Genomic DNA, 24,301 nt, shown 5'->3' on the forward strand with positions numbered 1-24,301 from the left:
ACACAAGATATCTTTGGTTGAAGCCAGGCCACACTTGGAACGTGCTAATTCAAAAAATCGATCCCCTAGTTTTCCCAGCGACGTATATTATTTGGTCAGATCAGTAGCTTCAACGAAAATGAACTGGAAATGAGACAACATATGCACGGCATTGCCACATTAGATTACACACGATGTGATACATATGTTAGTGTAAGAGGAACTACTGTACTATTTTCAAGTTACATGCTGACTATTAACAGTTAGAATAGAACTAATGATGCTTTCACAACAACAATTGTGGATTCTTGTCGAGCGTATTCCTGTAGCTCCCAACAAGAGCGCTGATCGAAGACCTGCATTGAATTTATCCTTTGACCTTCCTCTCTTTCGCACTCATTAGGAGAAATGAAACCATAATGCCCTGTGGGTTTAACTTAGCTAGTGACTACTGCAGTGTTCATGAACTATTCTCAATCACTATACTCGGATGATGATTCTGAATCTTTATTTAGGTTTTCAACAAGTTCTCCATCCATAAATCTATTCCCTTCTTCCTCGGACCCGGCATCAAAGTATCTTTGGACATTTTCATCGGCCAATCCATCTTCCTCATCCTCTTCATCACGGTCATCCTCATAATCATCAACATCATCTCCATAGACAGGTTCAATATAATGTTCACCAACACTGTAATTAACACTGTTCGATACATGATCAGTTTTATTCCTTAAAACACCATAGTCATCAGCCATTAAATCTTCATAATCATTAGCAGTTGCTTGACCATTATCATCTTCAGATCCTGATGTTCCAGGATCACTGTCATTACCGGGTGCCTCAAATTGAGCTGCTGCTGTTTCTTCATCTTCTTTCCATTTTTGCTGACTGGGGATAGGCACTTTTTCTATAGCAACATTTTTGACATTCTTGACTGGCTTTTGCCTATTACGAACAGAGCGGCGGCCTCTTTTACGTCGTCCTTTGCCACGGTCTCGACTTTTCCAGGGTGAGAGGTGGTCAAATCTGTCATTGTACTTTGTTGGTGTTCTCTGAGCAGATTCAGATTTGGATGCACTGAGTTTCCTCTGAGATCTGCCTCCATGGACACGACCATGAGCTCCTCCTCTTACATGATTACGACCCTGTCCTGAATTAGAATGTCTGCCTCCTACCGTAACTGAGAAATCTGGTTCTAGATTTTCATATTCAAGAGGAGCTTCAGCAGATATAATCCCCGCAACTCTCTTCATATCAGCATAATTTGTTTTAAATGTCTGGCATATTGGGAAAGATTCAACGTGTAAATGAAGTCAACCAGCAGAAGCTTGAAAAACTTAATGCAATGCTCTAAAGCAGAAAAGGAAGTATCAGCTCATTGATTTGAAGCATGCAAGCTATTATTTAGTGCCAAAAACAAAGTGGGTCCTTTAAAAAGCGGAATCAGATGCTAAAGTCCTCAACATAGCTAAAAAATTTATAAGAATTTGGAAGCCAAAACCAGCAAAGCATCGACTATAATTAGGATACATTTGGTGTAATTTAAAACATTACCATGTAATTCAATAAGGGGAATGTGTTCATCAATTGTATTCTGGAGTTAGGTTGAAATTTATGTGTGAGAAATGATGGAGGCGTGCAAGAGAAATGAAATCCTTATAATAAAATTACACATTCATTAAAGTGCAAACAACCCTGAAATCTGATAAGCAGCTATCTTTTAGGTCAGAACATCAGAAAGAGATGCTTACAGTGAAATTTGCAGATTCTTTATCTTTTAGAGAATCAGCTTTCTGTTGCTGTGTATAACAGAGGGAGGAATCAAGTTCCATAAGCCTTAGTGCAACAGCAGGTGTTGTGTGAGGAATCCAAGGTAACACCGGCATCCTCTCCAGATTGGAGGTGCTAACAGCCCCCAACAACTCAGTTGTAGTTTCATAATCTGACATTAAATACTCCCTTTTGATAGCACCTTCCAACAACGTCAGAATCTAAGAGATACAAACAGGAAAAGGTGGTTAACAACATTGCATTAAGATTTAGAAAACTTTTACGGTAAATGTGCTAGAAGAACCCAATGGTAGAAAGGAAAAGAAAACAATAAGGTCACATAGGTGTGTTTTTCATTGTTGATGCTTAAGCAGTGAGTCTCAGTAATTATTATGTCTGTAAATGTTCTCTCTTTTTTTATGAAGAGATCTCTGTAAATTTTGGTAAGTTACAATTCAAGTTGATAAGAATGATCAGCAAGCAGGTAGTCCTATGTGTCATAAACAGAAATTATCGACAAACAGAGGACCTGAAGTAGGTCACCAGCTGCTGAAGCAATATGCAACTTTAAACCCCAGGATCTTCGATATACCTCTGACCAAACAGGCTCAAGAGCTTCAGGAGGAATGCAGGCCTATAAAGCAAATATCACCTTCCGTTAATTCAAAAGCTCATACAGATGAAGTCACAAGTAATATGCACGTTCAGAAGTCAATAAGGGAGAGCGCGACCAGATATGATAGTAGAAAAGAGTATGTTACCTCCATTGAAGCTAACTGCGCTCTTAGCAATCTAATTTGAAGAGGAGGTGCTGCGTCCGAGATAAGAGGGCGAAATAGGGCCTCCAATTTGTCTTTGCATTGAGCTACATGCTCCATAAAACATGAACTCTTTGCTGGACTGAATGTCGTATGACAACAACGACAGTGGTTTTCTTCCAAGAAGTAAGTGTCATAGCAATTATTACAAATACTGATCAACTTTTCACATCTCATCTTTCCATACTTCCTTGCACATAAAAACTGGGTATTAACACATTCTTCCCACATCCACTTCTCTAGATCTGCATATCTACTCAAGGCATCAGAGTTCTCCATTTTGTTCCTCCCAATCCCAATACGAAAGGAAGTTGAAGGTTCTGATGTTTCGCAGTTTGAGATACAGATTGTGCTTTTAGGGCTACCAGTTTTTGAACAACAATCATTGCTAGGTACTGTTTCAGAAGTATCCGCTTTGACGGGATTTCCAACTTTAGCTTCAGTGTACATATACCTCCTAGAAGTTTCCTTGAAAGTTGCTTCAATATTTTGAAGCATTGAATGCAAATGAGATTCTCTAATTCCACGTACATCCAAAGAAGCCATTAAAGCATTGAAGTCCTACACGTAGAAGAAATAGATTTTCACAAATGATATTTAGGAGCCTTGTTGATCATGAGCCTATAGTATTTTGGGAGCACAAACAAATGAATGTGGAGACCAATATGTTACTTCATTAGCTTAAGAAATATAACGTCGAACAAATTTAGAAAAGGGAAACATAATCCAAAAAATCCAACTGTGAAAGACAAGGGAGGAATGGCCTAGTGGTAAGGACCCTCCACCAAAACATAAGGATGGTGGTCCAAACCATCAGGAGAGCGATGTGTGAAAAGGCCACTGTTGGCTCCTGGACAGAGGCTTTTGGGATTTTTATTTTACCATATAAAAAGGGGAAAAAGCAGTATGTCTAATGATAATCCACAACTCCACATAAATCTAGATGAAGTATTGAGATAAAATTAACCCCCCCTCCCCAAAATAAATAACAGTAACCAGCCCACAAAAGCTGCTGATACAGAAGGTTGAAATGAAGAATATTTTACTACCTTTTCAGAATCAATTAGTCTCCATCTACCATCACGTAGCTCAACAAAAATCCTCCCAGAGCCTGGATCATTTCGAGAGGGCGACGTGACAAACTGCCAGTACCGGTTACGTCTGCGATCTTGACCAAGGGGCAGAGACCGATAAACAAATGTCTCTTCCGCCCTATGGCTGATATAAGCTTTCAGCTGGGAACGCGACTTTTCAGCAACATATGCAAAATGCTGGAATTGCGAATTATCCTGGCCTCCATAAATCTCTTGCATTGGGCAAGCCTTTTCTACAGCAACATTTCTAGAATTATTGGATTCATCTGGCAATTTATGCATGGCTTCCTGCTGAAGTGAACGTATGGCTGCTACATCATTGTGGCCATCAACAGCAAGAAGAGGACTTTGCCTGGCCTCCCTGGAAGTAACCGAGCAGAACCGTTCAGCGTTGTTGCTAACAGATGGATATTGAACCTTCAGTAAAAACTCCTCTTTGAAACGACGTTTATCGAGCTGCGCCTCAGCCCAAATCTGCTTCTTCAATGCAGATGCAGCTTCTAGTCGCTCCTGAAAAGATTTCACACTAGGTTCACTGATAGGAAAATTGACAAGGAAAACATCCAACACACCATTATCAACAAACCTCTAATACAAGGCGAATAGAATTCCCCTCATTTGCAACACCAATCAACGCGACAAGGGCATCTAGGCGCTCTTCAACGGTTAAATCAGAATACTCCCCTTCTATAAGCCCTTGAACCCATTTCTGACCAGCGTTGCTTTCATCAATCACTACATCTTCTTGATTGAGACTACTTGAATCAGCACCAATTGCGGCTGATTGACTACCAGAAGTTCCTATGGGTTTTAACTCTCCAAAACTTTCTGAATGCATTATTCCGGTGGAATTCTGCAGACAAACATCTCCTGGTGTTTGTGTCAAGTCAAAACGTAAAATTTCTGATACATCTTCAGTAGAATTCATTCCGTCAGTTCTGTCGGTTTTATGGGATTGAGGAGTCTCCGCGAATTTTAACTCCGAGACTAAATCATCAACCTCAGGATCATCAGCAGCATCACTTTCAGATTCATCATCCCTTTCAACCTCTTTCTCAACATCCTCTGCTTCTTCTCCATTCAAACACTCATTTTTGAACACTCGGATTTTTTCCCTAGCAGCAGAAAGAATGGCATCAGCATCAGCAGGATCTTTCCTGTACGGATCACGTAAACAATATGTTGAAGGAGCTGTTCTCTCGAAAAGCTTTGTATCTCTCGATAATGCAGCAGAAATAGACGCTTCAGGTGTCTTGCTGGTTGTCAGATCCCGAAGACCAGATTTCTTCAACCAAAAAAAAGAAAAATATAGTCAGCTAAAAGAGCAGCAGGAAACAGCATCACATGATCAACAAATTATCTAAATCTTTCAACAGCTTCCAGATAATAAGGATCACCAAAAATACCTGAATCTTTTCAGCAACGTCGAGGATATTAAGGCCCTTACTTCCCTCAAGGGAAAGAATATGAAATGCTGCAAATTTGACTGTTCCAGGTGTCAATCGATGCCTAGATCTCCGCGGATTAGAAAAACCCCTCTCTTGCAATTTGGCAACTGCTTTCTCAGCTGCAACTCCACTCCGTAAATTGGAAATGATATCTGCTCCATCATTACCCTGTAGTTGCAACCAAATTGGAGGTGACATGATAAAAGAACCCAACAACAACAACCCAGTAAAATTCCACTAGCGGGGTCTGGGAAGGGTAGTGTGTACGCAGACCTTACCCCTACCCCGAAGGAGTAGAGAGGCTGTTTCCGAAAGACCCTTGGCTCAAGAGAATAAAAAGACAAAAGGAGACAATATTAGTTTCACTACAGAGATCATAGGTAAAATAGGAACATAAAATGCAGAAAAAAAAATGCAAAGCAAAAACGATGGCTAGTAAATAGGTACTGCACCGAAAAGAGAAAATAGTAAGACACGACATTGCCACTAGCTATCTTAGACAAAAACCCTACCAGACTAGGTTCACAAAGGTACAAAGTAAGGCAAGACTCAACTACCTCCTAGCCTACAACCGTAATACTCGACCTCCACAACTTCCTATCAAGTGTCATGTCCTCGGAAATCTGAAGTCTCGCCATATCCTGCCTGATCACCTCTCCCCAATACTTTTTAGGCCGCCCTCTACCTCTTCTCGGGCACTCCATAACCAGTCGCTCACACCTCCTTACTGGAGCATCTGGTCTTCTCCTCTGTACATGCCCGAACCATCTGAGTCTCGCTTCCTGCATCTTGTCATCAATGGGAGCCACGTGCACCTTATCCCGACTCTCATCATTCCTAATCTTATCCATCCTAGTGTGTCCGCACATCCACCTCAACATCCTCATTTCAGCTACTTTCATCTTTTGGATATGTGAGTTCTTAACAGGCCAACACTCAGCCCCATACATCATGGCCGGTCTAGCCACCGCTTTATAGAACTTACCTCTGAGTATCGTTGGCACTCTCTTGTCACACAAGACTCCGGATGCTAACCTCCACTTCATCTATCCTACCCCAATACGGTGTGTGACATCCTCGTCGATCTCCCCTCCTCCGTGGATAATCGAGCCAAGGTACTTGAAGCTGCCTCTACTTGGGATAACCTGTGATTCAAGCCTCACATCCACGCCCACTTACCCAGCTCAGTACTGAACTTACACTCCAGGTATTCCGCCTTCGTTCTGCTCAGCTTGAAACCCTTAGTCTCAAGAGCCTGTCTCCAAACTTCCAGTCTATCGTTAACACCGGCTCGGGACTCATCAATCAGAACTATGTCATCGGCGAATAGCATGCACCATGGCACCTCCCCTTGAATATGGTTTGTTAACGCATCTATCACCGGGGCGAATAAGAACGGACTGAGCGCAGAGCCTTGGTGTAACCCCATTTCAACCGGAAAATGCTCAAAGTCGCATCCTACTGTCCTAACCCGAGTCTTAGCCCCATCATACATGTCCCTTATCTCCATAATATAGGGAACCGACACACTTTTTGCCTCCAAGCATCTCCAGAGAACTCTCTAGGAACCTTGTCATACGCTTTCTCTAGGTCAATAAACACCATGTGCAGATCCTTCTTTCTCTCTTTGTACAGTTCCACCAACCTCCTAACCAGGTGTATAGCTTCTATGGTAGAACGACCCGGCATGAACCCGAACTGGTTGTCAGATACAGACACCGTCATCCTCACCCTCGCTTCAACCACCCTCTCCCATACTTTAATGGTATGAATCAGAGATAAAAGAACCCACATTAACAAAAAAAAAAGGGAAGGGTACCACATTACATATGAGCTAATAAGTTAGATTCAATCTAGTCTTAATCTTTAGAGACAAAACAAACTGGGCATCTGAAGTACCTAATATACTCCCATCTGCCTAAGCCTTGATAGGCATAGTTACCCCGTATATGTATTGGCGGGAGGTGGCAGGTACCTGGTGGAATAGTCAAGGTGCGCACAAACTGGCACAAACACCACCGTTCTTAAAGAGAAAAGGAGTACCTAGTATACTAGTGTATTAAACGCTTTTCTTCCATGATCAGTACTAGAAGATAAATAGGAAAAATGTCTTGCAAAACACTAAATTAACCCAAAACATATATTTTTGTTTGGGGATCCTTGGCGCAGTAGGTAAAAGTTGATGTGTCAAGCCGCGAAAATAGACTCTCACAGAAATGCAAGGTAAGGTTGCATACATAAGACCCAATGTTGTCCACCCTTTTATGGACCGCCGCGAATAGCAGGAGCTAAGTGCACTTAGCTGCCTTTTTATTTTTTTTTTGGGATAAGTAACCCCAAAAGATACATTCAAAATCAACACATCAGTTTGCTAGATTGCTTAAAGGGAATAACATTACGAATTAAATTTTCAAGGAATTATACGAACAAAAGCAAGCAGTTAAATGGGAAAATGCTCAAGGTCGTCTTCCCCCCTTTAAGACCAAGCAAAGATGCTCAAACAGGTCTTAAGCAAACACGTGTCCTTCCACATTGAATATGCAAAAAGTTCACTGAAACAAGCCCATTAACAACCTTTTAACCTAGCTACCAGTGCAAGCTTTTTGCAAGCCAATATTGCAATCGACTGGCATTTATGATTTAATTAAGCTTAACTTGACAAGCCAATTTCTTATGGAGGAGAACAAAAGGAAAAGGAAAGGAAGATCATACCTCATTTTCATCACGTGGATATGCTGGTTCAACACTTTGTTTTTTTAGCTTCGGCCCAAAACCAGCAGACAGTGCAAATTGCCGCAGTATTTCAGGCCACGTCAGGGCATTCAAGTGGCTCTGCCAACTTCTTATGTCAAAACCCCATGCATATGCCTGTTACAAAGTACATCACTAGAACATTTCACAATGAGTGGAAAAAAAACCACATCACATTGCTAACCGGAGTAGCAACAAAGACCAATAACATATAAAAATCTACCCCTTCAACAATCTCAGGATGCCCGCCTCCAGGATTCGCTCCACTGTTTGGGTTTGCTCCTACTGCACTGGCAGGTGTTCTAGCAACATCTTCAATATCTTTTATTATCAATTTGAGAAGAGCAATATGTATCTCTGCGAGCAGCCTGGGATCCTGAAAGTAGTGTGTCCTAATGTTTCATATATGCAATTACCCTGGAAAAATTCAAAATTGTATCCAAATAAAGAAATGAGGAACTTACAAAATCATGAAATGCTTGTACAAACTCATCCAGAGTGAATGGCCAGAGACGAAGAACATCAGAAAAAGTAATTAAGAATCTCCAAACCTGGTGAGGAAGGGCAAAAGAAATCCATAAAAAATAATTATAAAAAAAGAATTCTTAGAAAGTGTCCCTATTCGTACTCCAAGCAACCCAGATGCTTAGAGGGCTCGGTTCACCATGAAATCTTGTCAAGAAATAACCCTGTAGGAGTTACATGGTTTTCATTCACTCCAGTCCAAATACAAGATTTTACTGTTGATAGGCAGGATGCAATGAGTAGCAACAGTGATGGCCATGAAACACAAGGGTTACCTATGGGAGCCAATACATTCATAGTAAGCTATGTTAGTACCCCCTGCCTTCCAAAATGTTATCAGCCTTTAAAATGTTGACATTTTAGGACGGACTTACTTTTGAATTAGTTAGAGATCTTGGTAAAATTACAACTGAAAAGCTTGAACCAAAATCGGGAGAGACCATAGCACACAATGACCTTTTTTTCCTTTTTTGTAAAAGTAGTGTTGCAGCCAACTTTCACATCGACAAATTCACTAGGTACCAACTACCAGATAACTCCGCCAATGATGGTACGGACAAATGGGAAAAATTCACCAGGTCAACACTGCTGGTATCCAAACCTTGATTCTCAACCACTGCACCCCCTTTGGGGCTATTGATGTATTCTATCATCGACATTTAATCCAAAACGCAATGGTATTTTCTTGTTCCTGAATGGTTTTGAGTCGACCGAGATTGCAGAGTTTGCCACTACCAGAGAGGGGTATCCTTTTGGGAAAACCCCAACCTCAAGAATCTAGTAAATTAAAACAAGGCAAGGACCTTCCATGCTCGTGGAAAGTAAAACTGTTGAAGGAGGATCTTACAAAATGTTTAAATAAAAGTTGAATCGTAGAATATCATGCCTTTTATACAAATAGACAACACCAGAATCGACCAAACAAGAGCTCCACCTCCTCAAAATTAAATACATAAAATGAACTGTGTGTTTTAAGAAGAAGCTAGCAAATGGTCTCACCATTAAAAGATTACCCACGTCCTCCTCAGAGCATATCCATGGCTCAACTCCAAATGGCTTTCTCAAGCAGACACTCTTTGGTGGAAATTCAATGAGCATATCTGAAGCATAAATTAATTTTGGATCAAAAGTCAGGAGCAACATATTGGTCATTTCTACTTCTCAAATATTCCTTCAAAACATGAAATAATGGAAAAAGAAAAAGGAACTGTGTTGTTCCCTTGGCTCATAGGTTTCGACTAAAGAGTGCTCATTTGAATGCAAACAGGCCATTCCAGTGTTATCAAAGGCGAAAAGCGCAAAAAAGCTCTAAGGTCTGTTAGGGCTTTAAGCGCAAAGCGTAAATAAAGCATGGGCTTTAAGGAAGAAAGGCTCAAATAGAGTAAAATTACAAATATGCATGTGTAGTCTAAGACTAATATCTATAAGCATGAATACCAAATATATGGACAAAAAAATTGAAGAGAATTTACGATAAAGTGAAATATCAATTGTTTAGTGTCACTTCTTCAGGATTATGCTTATTGGCAAGGAAAAGCATGCCTTAGCGCCTTGATGACAATACTGAAGCGCCCGTTAAGCGACGCTCAACGTGTTTTGAGCCTCGCTTTAGGGCTTAAGTGCGCCTTTGATAACACTGGGCCATTCAGTACATAATATGTCATTTAGCATGTCAATCAACTGTATCTGATAAGAGCATGATACTACTCATGCTCAAAGACCATCCACTCCCACTAATCATACAATAAAAAAGAAATAGAGAATTAAAGAAGAGAGAGAGAGAGATCTGTTTCTATTGAAAGACATCATTAGACACAAACATGCTGTAATCCGCAGGGAAAAGCATGAAAGCACTATCAGAAACAAAACAAAACAAATCATATGTAACATGGAAATTAAAGATTCACTTTTCCAAATGAGGAGAAGAAAAGCACAGTACTTCTTGACTCTTCTATGTTGGACATGCCAGGATGCACTATTCCGGACGCTAATATTAACAAAACTTTCACAAGTTTAAGAATACTTTTTTTCAAGTTAAAGAATTGAAATTCAATTACTTTAACTTCGAATGTGATGTTTTCTATATCCAACTAACTACTACACATAATATTCTTTACCTCCTTATATATTAGACAAGTCAAAGTAACATCTCAAACTATGCACCTAATCAAATAGTGTCACATGTAATGGGATGGTGAAAGTAGTATTCAGTAGTAAAGCCAAAAGCATTCTTTTCATGAAATAGCAGCACATAAAGGGCAACCCAGTGCACTAAGCTCCCGCTACGCACACAGTCCGGGGAAACGCTGAACCACATTGGATCTGTTGTATGTTGCCTTACCTTGCATTGCTGCAAGAGGCTGTGTACCAAGCTTATTTTTCAAGTCTAGCAAGTAAATTTCTGATCAATATACAAGAACAAACTTTTACTGCATGTTAGTATATGATCTGGGAACTACCTCTAAATGCTTCAAGGTTTTGTAGATTTTCACTGTCTAGTGACAAAATTGAGGGCAAACCCTTCTTTGAGGCTGCTAGCTCCATCAATTCCAGGCGCTCATCATCAACTAATTCCGTTGATTCTTTCGCAATTCTTCGGGCAGTAGCCCTTACATTAGCTGCTTTAAGCCTTGCAACCTCTTTCTCTCGGCGCATTTCTTCTTTAAGCCTCATTTTCTCTGCCTACAGGAGGTAAGGGAGGAAAATGAACTCCGTCTCCTGCCTAAAGCCATAGAAAATGGCATATCTCTGATAAAGAAATTTCAAAATTACTTACTTTTATAGTCTCTTTCTGCAAAAACTTCTCTCTTCGTTCTATTTCACGCCTTTGCTCACGCTGGAATCTCTCTTCTTCCCGCTGCTTTTCGCGGAGCAGTCTTTCTTCCTCTTTCCGCCTTTCCCTGTCTTGTCTCTCCATATCTTTCCTCAATTGCTCTTCTCTCTGAGGATAAACAATAAATAAGATTTCGAGTATTTAGACCACCTTCTACTACATTATGATTCTGTCGCAGAGGTTTAGGCCTTGATCTGAAACTTTAACATTCATTGTCTACTAGAACTGTGGTGGACTCAAATGGAAGGTTGGAGTTTAAGTAATCTGGGAGCTAGGGAAAAGAAGCTATGCAAGACATGTACATCTTGGGTTATTATGAAGAGAGAGAGAGAAGTAGGAGATATTTTCTAAAGAATTGAAACTCCGTGGTCAAGGTCATTGATTCTCTTTTGTTTCATTTGTATTTCTGGTTTAAACATAACATACCAACTGGTATAGATTGTTGGCCAGTCTTATGGGATGCTTATATACTGAACCTAGATAGTTTGTAGAGTTAGCACAATATTGGTGTAGCAATCATGAATTTTTTTTTATTTATCAAAAGAATAAATAAGATTTCAAGTAAATAACACATCCATCGCTACTCTCGACTGTATAACATTTTGTGATGAATAGGAGAGAGAGAGAGAGAGAGAGAGAGACCTTTCTCCGCAACATGTCTTGCTTCTCAAGCTCTTTCCGTATTCTTTTTTCATGGGCCTCCACTTCCCTTGCAATTCTCGCCTCTTCGCTCTGCAAGATATATGTGAACTATGAGGCCAAAACCTAAAAACAGGCTCTATGCAAGCAAAACCCTATGCAAGGAATTCATCCTTGTTACAGCAAAGCCCTATGCAAGGAATTCTGTCTACCTTTCTAGGGAAAAATTTTAAAAGATGATAACAAAATTTCATATGTAAGGTACAATATGTTTTTTTATAAGGTAAAATTTTATATGAAGGGTACAAAGCTGGTACAAAAGAAATGAAACTCATACAAAGACCAAACAGAAAAGCTGCAACTCTTTGCTTTCTAACAACTCTAGAAAATCCATGTATTAGTCCAGACTAAAAGATTGATAAGGTAAAATATGTTTTTATACACGCTCCTATACAAATTTTAAAAGAATATTAGCTTAAATAAGAAGAAGAAGAAGAAGAAGAAGAAGAGTAGGTATCTGTTGAAACCTTTCGCTTTCTCTCCAACCGTTCCTCATCATGGATGACTCTCGGCATAAACGGACTCTCCAATGCCATCATTGGCTGACCACCATAATGAGCCTCCACTTCTATGTTCACAAGAGATCTTTGGGGAACAGCATCAGCCTCTGCAGAAGCTGGAGATTTGTGACCCTGCTTCCCTTGAGGCAGAAGATTTAAAGTCGGGATCTGACCAGGAATACTGTATCCAGAGGCCACTTGTTCACTCCCATGCATAAATGACCTCCCAGTTGACAACATGGTTCTGGTGCTCTGAACTTCAATTGAACTGTGATAATGAGATGGTACAGATTGTTCATAGGCATCGCTTCTAATTGATGGTTGTTCTGGAAGAAACTGGTATTCGTGCAAAGTCCTTGTAGTACCCTGGCATGAAATTTCTGAATTGTTAATTATCCTCAGTACTATAGGAGTTAATCCTACATCTACATGTCATTAAGATCCTTCTGATCTAAATCAGAAAATGCTATACCTCACAAACATATAAAAACGACGAGGGTCTTTTGGAAAGAGCCTCTTTACTCCTCCGGGGTAGGGGTAAGGTCTGCGTACACTCTACCCTCCCCAGACCCCACTAGTGGAATTTTACTGGATTGTTGTTGTTTTTGTTGTTGTCACAAACATATAAAAACATCTTTTCCTTTTTCATTTATCTAGCTCCAAAGTTTAGTTATTTTAGAAAAAATATAAAGCAAGCATTTTATGTGCCTTGACAAGCCCTTAACTATGCTATGCTCTTCTTTCCTTCATCAGTTTGTGACTGTTTCCAACCCTTAAAGATACAAAAGCAACGAAAGGATTAAGACAAGAAAAGAAATGCAAAAAAGAGTTTAAGGAAACATACATAACTGTGTGTTCACAATCAGAGAGATGGCTAATGTCTGACACAAGTCTCGTGTCTGTATTTGTGCAACTTGGCAATATTGCTATTCAACAAATCAAGCAAGTCTAGAAGTTCAACAACAACAACAACAACCTGGGGTACAGTTGAGATCTTTCACCTAAGACCAACCTACACTCTAATTTATTTTTCAATCAATAGTAGATAAAAGGTATCAGCCTCTACTAAGAAAACAATTGTTTAGATAGTAAAAATTTATTAATGTAGTGCAAGTGGTATATAAAAGTAGAACCTAAAGGAAGATATAGTTCTCTATAAACACCACCAATTATCTAAAGCTAATAGGAACCTCGGCGAAGATTTCTACTAATGTTATTCTAATCATCTTCCATGCTTTTTAACTGATACAAGCACCAAACAATACTTTGTATGCTTCATTCTTCATACAAATGTTACATCTCATCGCGTCTCTAATCAGACTTATTACTTGTTTTATGAAAGATTGCTGACCTTGATTGAATTAACATCTGGTCTCTCATAGATTTGGGCTTCAAAAGGTCTCCCAACCGGCTTGTGCTGCATAGCTGCCACTGTTTCATGCAAAACGGAAAGCATTCATCAACTCTGAACATGCCTTCATAACATTAGGGGCTACATATGTAAGAATATACAACTGAGCAAAATAACCAACAGAAATGAAAACCAGGAAAATTGACCAGAACTCATTCTTTACACTTTCTGAACTAGCAGGAGCATATCAACTTACAGAAATGCAATACACATGAGAGACTGGTGAGACAGATATATCGACAAAAATTTGATATACTACTATGCCTATACAACTTCTACCCTCAAAGGAAATCACATATCCTTTAAGTTTATCAGTGTTCATCCAATTGAGGCTGCAATTAATTCCCTTAGGGCTAGGCCATGGAAAGCAGTCGGCATCTCTTCTTCTTCTTTTTTTGGTCTTGGAAAAGTAATATGGAAAATCAGGCAGTTTTACAGGTAGATCAACAGCACATTTTTCAAAAGAAGAAAAAGCAAAGAAGTATATTCCTGCTAATCCTCAAATAAATCCAACATAAAAGACAGTAAGGGGCCGTTTGGTTTGTGAACAAGGAATTAAACAATGATAGGATAATTTAGTGGATATATATTTATTTGTAGATATTGGGTTTATTGGACTAAAAATAGGATATAATGGTATAATATAAAACAATGTGTTTAGTTAAACTAGATAAACTTGGATAAAGTTTTAACTCCAATTTAACCTTAGCTTTTTGAAAATACTATGGGAAAATTGCTGTGGAGAAGGGCAAATGTGTCTTTTTGTTGTTCTATGCCATGATTAGTATAGGATTGTTGTCCCATTAGAGTGTCGTATAAAAATAATGCCACAATTATAGTATAAAAAATCCCAGGATCATTAATTCCAGAATCAACAATTCAACCAAAACTGGGATAAAATAATCCCCCATTTGATCCCAGGATTACTTTATTATCCTTGTAATTATGACTCCTAATTGCTGATTCATGTGCACAAAGGTGTCTTTTCTCAAGACTAGTTTGCCATTAGCACTTCTCACCACCAAAAGTTAAAAAAGCTCGCTGTATTTTAGATGAAAGGTAAATGGATATGTTACTGAGGACCAAGAACTGGAAAGTCTTTGAAATTAACTATACATGTTTTTTCCAAATAGAATGAAAATTAACTTTCATCATGCTTTAAGTAATCAACCGGGCATAGTTCCAGCAGCAAGGTTGAGGCCAGAAAAGCAATTAAATCTCCCCCATTTGTCTAATGTACCATTTTCCTAGCGGATGGTTCACATTTGTTTTTTTGGAGTCGCTTGGGCTGGGCTGAGGGAGCTTCGTAATGGCTTGTCTAGAGCCCGCCAACAAGACCCAATCCTAGCTTTGGACTTACTGTTAATGATAATAAAGCTCTAATTTCTTCTTTTGAAGATTCTAAAAGAATTACTCGACCATAAGAAGGTGGCATGGAAAGGGGACAAGTAGCATTGCCTGGTTCTTTTTTGTTTCCATATCTCAGCAAGTAAGTGATTTGTAATATAAAATCTTTATAAATTTTTATAAAAATTTATTCTCATTGTTTCGCTCAAAACTATTTATGCAGTTTCATAATTATTCAGGAACACTTGGGAGCGACACGCTGCTGCTCTATACTGTAAGGAATACAACATTTGGCCTTCACATCATGCCTCTTAGTGGATTAACATAAATGAAACTAGGAAATTTGCTTTAGAAACGCGACGTTACTTAACATGACTGTTAGTTAGTTAGTTGTTATGTAAATAAGCATAGTCCTACGTGGTTGTTATAAATAAGGGTACTTATATTATAGTTAGGGTACATTAATAATATAATTTTCCCGTGTCATGTTCTCACATGTATCAGAGCAGCAGTGAGAAAACATCTGGGAAAGGGAACCAAGCCGAAACAGTTGTTGTGCTTCAATTCCGGCGACTTTTTAGGGTTGTTTTTTCGCCAAAACCAATTTCCATCGGTGCTGTGCAAAAACCACCGCCACAAGGTCCCCCAACCCCCGGAGACCAAACCCCAGCAAATACCTCCGGCAGTCGACGCCTCACGCGCCGCCACGCCGACCGGAGAGAGTTTTTTCCGACAAGATCTACTCCACGCGCAGGCGCATGGAGCCCTTTCCGACCATTTTTTCAAAACCCTTCTTTAGAACAGTTGGATCGCCCTATAATTCCGAACCTACCCATAATTTTCTTTTTTGATCCGAGCACTTTGAAAATTTTCCGGCAACCACAATAGTTTTCCGGCAACTACAGTATTTTTTCCGGCAATTTTCCAGCAACTACAGTTGATTCTTTGTTTTATTTGGTGCTAATTTGCTAGACCTCTTTTCAATCCAACAATGTCTTTGGGAGTCGATGTATTTGGGTCTAAAAACACGGGTTCTGGAAGTTCCGATATTATGATTACCTCAGAACTTTTAATGGGAAGTTCAAACTACTTAGCTTGGGCTTCGTCTGTCGAGTTGTGATGTAAAGGTCAAGGTGTTCAAGATCATTTAACAAAAAGGGCTAGCGACGGTGATGAAAAGGCCAAAGCACTTTGGGAGAAGGTCGATGCTCAGTTATGTAGTAACCTGTGGTGATCTATTGATTCCAAATTGATTCCCTTGTTCCGTCCATTCCAGACATGTTATTTAGTTTGGGAAAGGCTCATACTTTATACACTAATGACATATCTCGTTTCTATGATGTAATATCGCGAATGACAAGCTTAAAGAAACAGGAATTGGATATGTCTACTTACTTGGGACAAGTAAAGGCAGTCATGGAAGAACTTGAGAAGTTGATGCCAGTTTCTCCTAGTATTGAAAAGCAACAAGAGCAACGACAGAAGATGTTTCTAGTTCTTACACTCGCTGGACTCCCTAATGACCTTGATTCAGTATGTGACCAGATTTTGGCTAGTCTGACTGTCCCCACAGTTGATGAATTATCCTCTCGAATACTTCACCTTGCTGCAGCACCAAGTCACCCAATGATCTCATCACAGACACTTGACTCCTCTGTTTTTGCATCCAGATAGTGGAAAATCGAGCATCTCAAACTATGGAGAACAGACGATGATGAGGTCGTTTTGGAAGATCTAAACTCAAGTATTCTTATTGTCATAAACTTGGACACACTCGTGAAGTGTGCTATTCTTTACATGGTCGACCACCCAAAAATGCTTATGTTGCTCAGACCGAAACTACGGGTAACTAGGGATTTTCTTTATCTGAAGGAGAATATAATGAGTTTCTTCAATATCAAGCAAGTAAGCAGACATCTCCACAAGTAGCCTCAATTGCTCAGACTGATACTTCTATTGCTGGTAATTCTTTTGCTTGTCTCCCAATCTAGTACTCTTGGACCATGGGTCATGGACTCAAGCGCTTTTGATCATATCTCTGGTAATAAATCATTTTTGTCGAATATTGTGTATTCACAATCTCTTCTCACTGTTACTTTAGCCAATGGGTTTCAAACTAAAGTAAAAGGAGTTGGACAAGCCAATCCCCGATTTCTATCACTCTAGAAATGTCCTTGGCTGCCCTTTTAGTCTTGCATTTGTTAATCGTTTGACTCGTGCCTTCCATTGTGGTATATATTTTATTGATGATTCTTTTATTATGCAGGACCGCAATACGGGACAGACGATTGGCACAAGGCGTGAATCAGAAGGCCTTTACTACCTTAACTCACTCAGTCCCTCCACAGCATGTCTAGTTACAGATCCTCCGGACCTAATTCACAGTCGTTTAGGACATCTGAGCTGATCCAAGCTTCAGAAGATGGTGCCTAGTTTGTTTACATTAGATTTGAGTCGTGTCAGCTTGGGAAACATACCCGAGCCTCCTTTCCGCGTAGTGTTGAGAGTCATGCAGAATCTGTTTTCTCTTTAGTTCATTATGATATATGGGGTCCTAGTAGAGTCAGTTCACCTTGGGATTCTGTTATTTTGTTAGTTTCATTGATGATTATTCAAGATGTACTTGGCTTTTCTTAATGAAAGATCGTTCTGAGTTGTTTTCTATAATCCAGAATTTTTGTGTTGAAATCAAAAATCAATTTGGTGCTTCTATTCGCACTTTTTGCAGTGATAATACCTTAGAATATTTATCCTCTCAGTTTCGGCAGTTTATGACTTCTCAAGGAATTATTCATCAGACATCATGTCCTTATACCCCTCAGCAAAATAGGGTTGCAGAGAGAAAGAAGAGGCACCTCAATGAGACTGCTCGCACACTTCTCATTGAATCTCATGTTCCGTTGCGTTTTTGGGGCGATGCAGCTCTCACACCTTATTATTTGATTAATCAGACGCCTTCACCTCCCATCGAGAATCAAGTTCCGTACTTAGTATTGTTTCCCTAGTCACCCTTTATACTCTCTTCCCCCTCGTGTTTTTGAGAGCACATGTTTCATTCATAACTTAGCCCCTGGAAAAGATAAGTTAGCTCCTCGTGCTCTCAAGTGTCTTCCTTGGTTATTCTCGTGTTCAGAAGGGATATCGTTGTAACTCACCTAATCTTCGTACGTACCTTATGTCAGCTGACGTCACATTTTTTGAGTCTAAACTTTTCGTTACCTCTTCTGATCACCTTGAGATATCTGAGGTCTTACTTATACCGACCTTTGAGGAGTCTACTATAGCTCCTCCTCCACCTTCAGCCACAGAAGTCTTACCCATACCAACCGTTGAAGAGTCTAGTGTCGCTCCTCCTAGATCACCAGCCACAGGAACACCACTCTTGACTTATCATCATCGTCCGCGCCCAACTTCAGGCCCAGCTAATTCATGTCCTGCACCTGACCCTGCTCCTACTACGGACTTGTCTCTTCCTAGTACACCGATTACACTTTGGAAAGGTATACAGACCACTTTTAATCCTAATCCCCATTATGTCGGTTTAAGTTATCATCGGTTGTCATCACCCAATTATGCTTTTATATCTTCTTTGTCATCTGTTTCCATCCCTAAGTCTTCAGGTGAAGCATTATCTCATCTAGGCTGGTGACAGGCTATGATTGACGAGATGTCTGCTTTACATATGAGTGGTACTTGGGAGCTTGTTCCTCTTCCTTCAGGTAAGTCTATTGTTGGTTGTCGTTGGGTTTATGCAGTTAAAGTTGGTCCGGATGGCCAGGTTGATCAACTTAAGGCCCGTCTTGTTGCCAAAGGATATACTTAGATATTTGGGCTCGATTACAATGATACTTTCTCTCCCGTGGCTAAAAGAGCATCAGTCCGCCTTTTTTTATCCATGATTGTTGGTCGCCATTAACTTCTCTATCATTTGGACATTAAGAATGTTTTTCTTCACGGTGACCGAGGATGTAGTTTATATGGAGCAACCACCTGGTTTTGTTGCTCAAGGGAGTCTCGTGGCCTTATATGTTGCTTGCGCCAGTCACTTTATGGTCTAAAGTAGAGGTGGCAAAATGATTAAAAGAAAATAGTTATCCACCCATAATATCCATTAAAAATGAGTTGGATAATGAACTTTTTAAAAACGGGTCGAATATAGATAAAATGGTTAACCAAATGGATAACAAATGAATAACTATTTAACTTTTACATTTGTAAAGCCTCAAATTGGGGGTTCCTCAAGTTTGGAAGACTAGAAATTCTCCCACAAGTGATTATAATTAATAAGACATGGATATCCATATTATCCGTCGGATAACCCATTTTTATCCATCTAAAATACGGGTCGGGTCGGGTAATTCATCTATTTTTGAATTACCCGTTTTCGACCAGTACATATCCGACCTGATCTGCCCGTTTGCCACCCCTAGTCTAAAGCAGTCTCCTCGAGCCTAGTTTGGTAAGTTCAACACAGTTATCCAGGAGTTTGGCATGACTCGGAGTGAAGCTGATCACTCCGTGTTTTATCGGCATTCTGCTTTAAGTCTCTGTATTTATCTAGTGGTCTATGTTGATGATATTATTATTACCGGCAATGATCAAGATGATATTACTAAATTGAAGCAACATCTCTTTCAACACTTTCAGACAGATTAAAGTATTTTCTAGGTATTGAGATTGCTCAGGTATTGTGATCTCACGACGAAAGTATGCCTTAAACATTCTTGAGGAGAAACAAATGACAGGGTGTAGACCTATTGACACTCCAATGAATCCGAATTCTAAACTTCTACCAGGACGGGGGGGGGGGGCTAGCAATCCTGCAAGATATAGGCAGCTGGTTGGTAAACTAAATTATCACACAGTGACCAGACCTGACATTTCCTTTCATGTAAGTGTTGTAAGTCAGTTTATGGATTCTCCCTATGATAGTCATTGGGATGCAGTTGTCCGCATTCTTCGTTATATAAAATCCACTCCAAGTAAAGGGTTATTGTTTGAGGATCGAGGCCATGAGCAGATCGTTGGATACTCATATGCTGATTGGGCGGGATCACCTTCTGATAGACGTTCTACGTCTAGATATTGTGTTTTACTTGGAGCAATCTGGTGTCTTGGAAGAGCAAGAAACAAAATGTAATTGCTCGGTCTAGTGCAGAAGCAAAATATCGAGCAATGGCTATGGCAACAAGTGAGCTAGTTTAGATCAAATAATTGCTCAAAGAGTTGAAATTTGGTGAAATCAGCTAGATGCAACTTGTGTGCGATAATCAAGCTGCCCTTCATATTGCATCAAATCTGGTGTTCCATGAGAGAACTAAACACATTGAGATTGACTGTCACTTCGTCAGAGAAAAGATACTCTCAAAATATATTGCTACAAAGTTTGTGAAGTCGAATGATCAGCTTGCAGATATTTTCACCAAGTCCCTCACCGGTCCTCGTATTAGTTATATATGTAACAAGCTCGGCACATATGACTTGTATGCACCGGTTTGAGGGGGAGTGTTAGTTAGTTAGTTGTTATGTGAATAAGCATAGTCCTACATGGTATAGGAGTAGTGTAGGTATTGTGTATTGTTATAAATAGGGGTACTTGTATTATAGTTAGGCTACATTAATAATATAATTTTCCCGTGTCATATTTCTCACAATGACTACACTTGCAATAAGATTAACAGATCTAATAGTCACATGCCAAGATGCAAAAACCTCCTACTAATCATGCTTGTTGTACGTTGGGCACCTTTAGAAAATATTTTCTTTGATCAAGTAAAAAATAATTTTATTAATAATTTGAGAACTCCTGATAGAGTCTAAGAAAATTATACGATTCTCTACCAAAGACACCTAATCTTATGAGCAAATCGGAACCTCATGGGTGCACCAAAAAGATAATTAAACCAGGATAATCAAATGTGCAAAATCAAGCTAAAAAGAAGCTCTTATTTTTTTTATGACGATAGTGTCTCGACCAACTCGCGCACCTCGACTATTCCACCAGATACCTGCTACCTCACACTATCATAGGTACCGGAAAATTTTGCACACCAAAGCTCAAGGCTCAGGAAGATGGGAAGAAATCATTCTTGCCTCCGTTAGGTTTTGAACCTGAGACAGGTCTCCTCCCACTTCATTGACCACTATTTCTGTCCACATAAGTGCTAGCGGAGCAATATCCCAACCCCAGCATCTTCTCTTCCCCATCCTATAAAGGCCCAGCTAAAAAGTGCAACCTTCACGGTACCCAGCTTGGTCCGTAGTATCAGAACCATCTTAAAGTCTCCCATCATAGACAATTTTCTTTGTGGTCCAGGGATCCAAACTGATAGAAGAGAGAAACTCGATTCCTCTCAAGCTATCAACTTAAAGTAGAAACTCTTTACTGAGAATCATCTACTGCTCCCTAATACCCATCTCCAAGAATCCTAGCTCCATACCAGTAAGATCTGTTTATAGAGCATTTCAAGCAGACTTTGAAACCCTGCTATCTCCTAGTCATGAAGGTTCCTTCTAAATTTGAGATCCCAAGTTACGCTCCCCTTTTAATAGCACTACTTTAGTCGAAGAAAACCTGATAAGTTAATATGCATGTTCAGAAGTATAAATGTTTGCTCATTGTTAACAAACCATTTGAGTTACATTAAGGTTAAAATAAAATAGAGAACAAAGTCTAATTACTTGTATCAGCAAAGAGGAATGTAAAACTGTAGAGAAATCTCAGCATCTGGAGTCTCAGGCTCTCAACTTATTAGCGTACATCCATATTAGAGTGACCATATTAGAGTCTCAGGCTCTCAACTTAGAGATATCGTCATTGAAATTTAAAGATGACACCTCTACTCAGATAAATTTGTACTCGCTCACTTCTCACTTTCCAAGCTTCCTAAAAGTGACTCAGTCAAAAAAAGTAGGCTGCCACCACTTGTATCACTTCCTAAAAATTCAAAGTAATTACATCAAAACATTGCACGGCTAGGAATAGCACACACTTGTTAATTTTCTGCAAAATTTTGTTTATGGTTAGTATTGCCGAGTAGAAGCCTTATGCCATCAACATATCAAAGAAGGTGCAAGTAAATAGGAAGACTTGAGCACCGCCTGACTATCTTCAGTCGGCAGAACAGGATCAGAAACATCAAAAAGCACCTTGATAGGCAACATAGTACGAATTTGAGGAGTATAGGTCCAATGCCAGAAACATAGCAAAGCAGATGGAAGTAAATTAACACATGAGTATTACAAACTATCACAGTTGAAGAATAAGATCATAGATATCACTAAACACTTTTGATAGGCCTACTCAATAGTCATCAAACTTCACATACATTGCAAGGCTGCAGTTCTTATAAGAGAAAGGCAATGACCAAGTATGGGAAGTAATTTACCGATTGGTGCACCAAATGCACCGGGTGGTAAGGGGTCAAACTCCATTCCTAGGATAGGCCCATCTTCCCTTAACGGCTGCCCCAACTGTGCCTCCACAAATGCGATTGCCCGAAGCTCGGATATGGCCTGAGGTGGCTCATAATATCTCTTCAAAGCTGGCATTTCAGTTCTAAACCTAGGAACTGCAGTTCCGGGTCGATGAGCAACTCGCTGTTGATGGTGCTGTTGTTGCAGCTGCAAGTCCATGAGACCAAGCGGACTTACTCTTGAACCAGAACCAGAAGCATGTTTCTTCCCAGTTTCACCACTCACTGCCATTTCATCAACCATTGCTACAGGTGAAGCTTCCTTCTTCTGCCGCTTCACCGGCGTAGTAGCTTTCCTGTCCTTGAGCCTCCTATGACAGAACCACATCTGCAGTTGCCTATCAGAGAGCCCTAATTTTACTGATAACTCTGCTCTCAATGCTTCTGAAGGATAAGTTTCAACTACACAAAAAAAAAATTAAAATTAAAGTCAAGTCCATCAAATAAACAGCCTAAAACTCCAAATGCAACAAGAAAACAGCATTAATACCAAACCAATAAACAATTAAAACCCAAAATAGGGAAGATTAATAAAAAGTAAAGATTGAAAAGAGAAAGATAACACACCAGTATAAGTGTTCTCAAGAATCTCTAACTGAGAAGCTGTTTTCATTTTGCGCTTAACCTTAGGCTCCCCCCCTTCTGGAAGCTTCTTTTTCTCAACATCAGAACTTCCACTGCCTCCACCAGCAGCAGTAGCAGCAGCAGCAGCACTACTATCAGGCTCCATTCCAACAACAAAGATCAAATTTCTAACTTCTTTCCAAATAAATTACACCTCCAATGATCAAAATGAAACTAAAAAATAGCAGCAGCCACCATTTGGGGCACATCAAAATCTCATCTTTTTAACTTCTCTCTCTAAATTAGGGTTAGAGCAGATAGATAGAAAGAGAAAAGAGGAATTGGGGGTGTTGCTTTTGGTATTGACGAAAAGACAGAAAATTAAACACACCCACAAAGTTTATTACTCACAACTGAACGCATTATCTATTCTCTCTCTCTCTTGCCCCCAAAAAGTAAAAAAGACTGTGATTGAGATGTGTGGTGAGATTTGAGGAATATCGATAATAAATAACTCGCCTCTCTTGAATTGATATTATTATTATTGCCAACAGCAGTTGTACTAGTACTAGTAGTACTAATACAAAGTAGATAGAAAGAAACAAATGAAATTAAAGAAGAATGATGAACACACAAAAACCCACCCATCAAAAATCTTTTCTTTTCTTGAAAATTGTTACACTCACATGCAAATATGAAATGAATATAGTATATATTTGACTCTGTCATTCTCCGTGTGACTGATGTAAAAGAGATTAGACAAAAAGAAAATGAAAAAGAGAAAGAAAAAAAAAGGGAATTTCTTGGTATAAAATTCTTGTGGTATAAATATATGGGATGACTTTAAGGGTTAGTATTGTCAGATGCTTTGAAATCCAACGCTTTGATTCACAAATGGGCTTGTGCCTTTGTGCTTTCAGAGTTTTCTTCCTTTCTCTCTCTACAACTCTCAACTCTCAACTCTCTCTCTCTTCATATATAAAAGGACCGACCGGTTTTTTCTTCTCATTTTGTTCGTTACTTTTGTACTAAGATCTGGTCGAGGATTTCAGGTATAAACGAATCGCCTTGTTGAGAGTGTTACACA

The 24,301-nt window shown here is 39.5% G+C and overlaps 1 protein-coding gene across 1 annotated transcript; it reads right to left on the reverse strand.

Annotated features, from left to right (window-relative positions):
* Positions 1 to 130: 130 nt before the first annotated feature.
* LOC104223969 (homeobox-DDT domain protein RLT2) lies at positions 131 to 24,179 on the reverse strand. The gene is made up of 18 exons (XM_009775510.2): positions 23,218 to 24,179; positions 22,564 to 23,052; positions 13,769 to 13,848; positions 12,385 to 12,783; positions 11,861 to 11,950; positions 11,162 to 11,326; positions 10,845 to 11,067; positions 9,385 to 9,485; positions 8,325 to 8,411; positions 8,084 to 8,236; positions 7,822 to 7,977; positions 5,068 to 5,277; positions 4,248 to 4,946; positions 3,617 to 4,171; positions 2,511 to 3,128; positions 2,279 to 2,383; positions 1,731 to 1,970; positions 131 to 1,256 (listed from the first exon to the last, which is right to left on the reverse strand). The coding sequence occupies exons 1-18, from the start codon at positions 23,378 to 23,380 to the stop codon at positions 453 to 455; spliced, it is 5,337 nt and encodes a 1,778-aa protein (XP_009773812.1). The 5' UTR covers positions 23,381 to 24,179; the 3' UTR covers positions 131 to 452.
* Positions 24,180 to 24,301: the final 122 nt, after the last annotated feature.

The sequence above is a fragment of the Nicotiana sylvestris genome, chromosome 7, assembly GCF_000393655.2.
Source record: "Nicotiana sylvestris chromosome 7, ASM39365v2, whole genome shotgun sequence".
Lineage (NCBI taxonomy): Eukaryota > Viridiplantae > Streptophyta > Magnoliopsida > Solanales > Solanaceae > Nicotiana > Nicotiana sylvestris.

Coding starts and splice junctions, on each gene's coding strand:
- LOC104223969 (XM_009775510.2), bottom strand. CDS start 23,380: ATGGAGCCTGATAGTAGTGCTGCTGCTGCTGCTACTGCTGCTGGTGGA. Junction 11,327..11,860: donor AAGACATGTTGCGGAGAAAG/GTCTCTCTCTCT, acceptor GTTTATCCTCAG/AGAGAAGAGCAATTGAGGAA. Junction 3,129..3,616: donor GACTAATTGATTCTGAAAAG/GTAGTAAAATAT, acceptor TTCTACGTGTAG/GACTTCAATGCTTTAATGGC.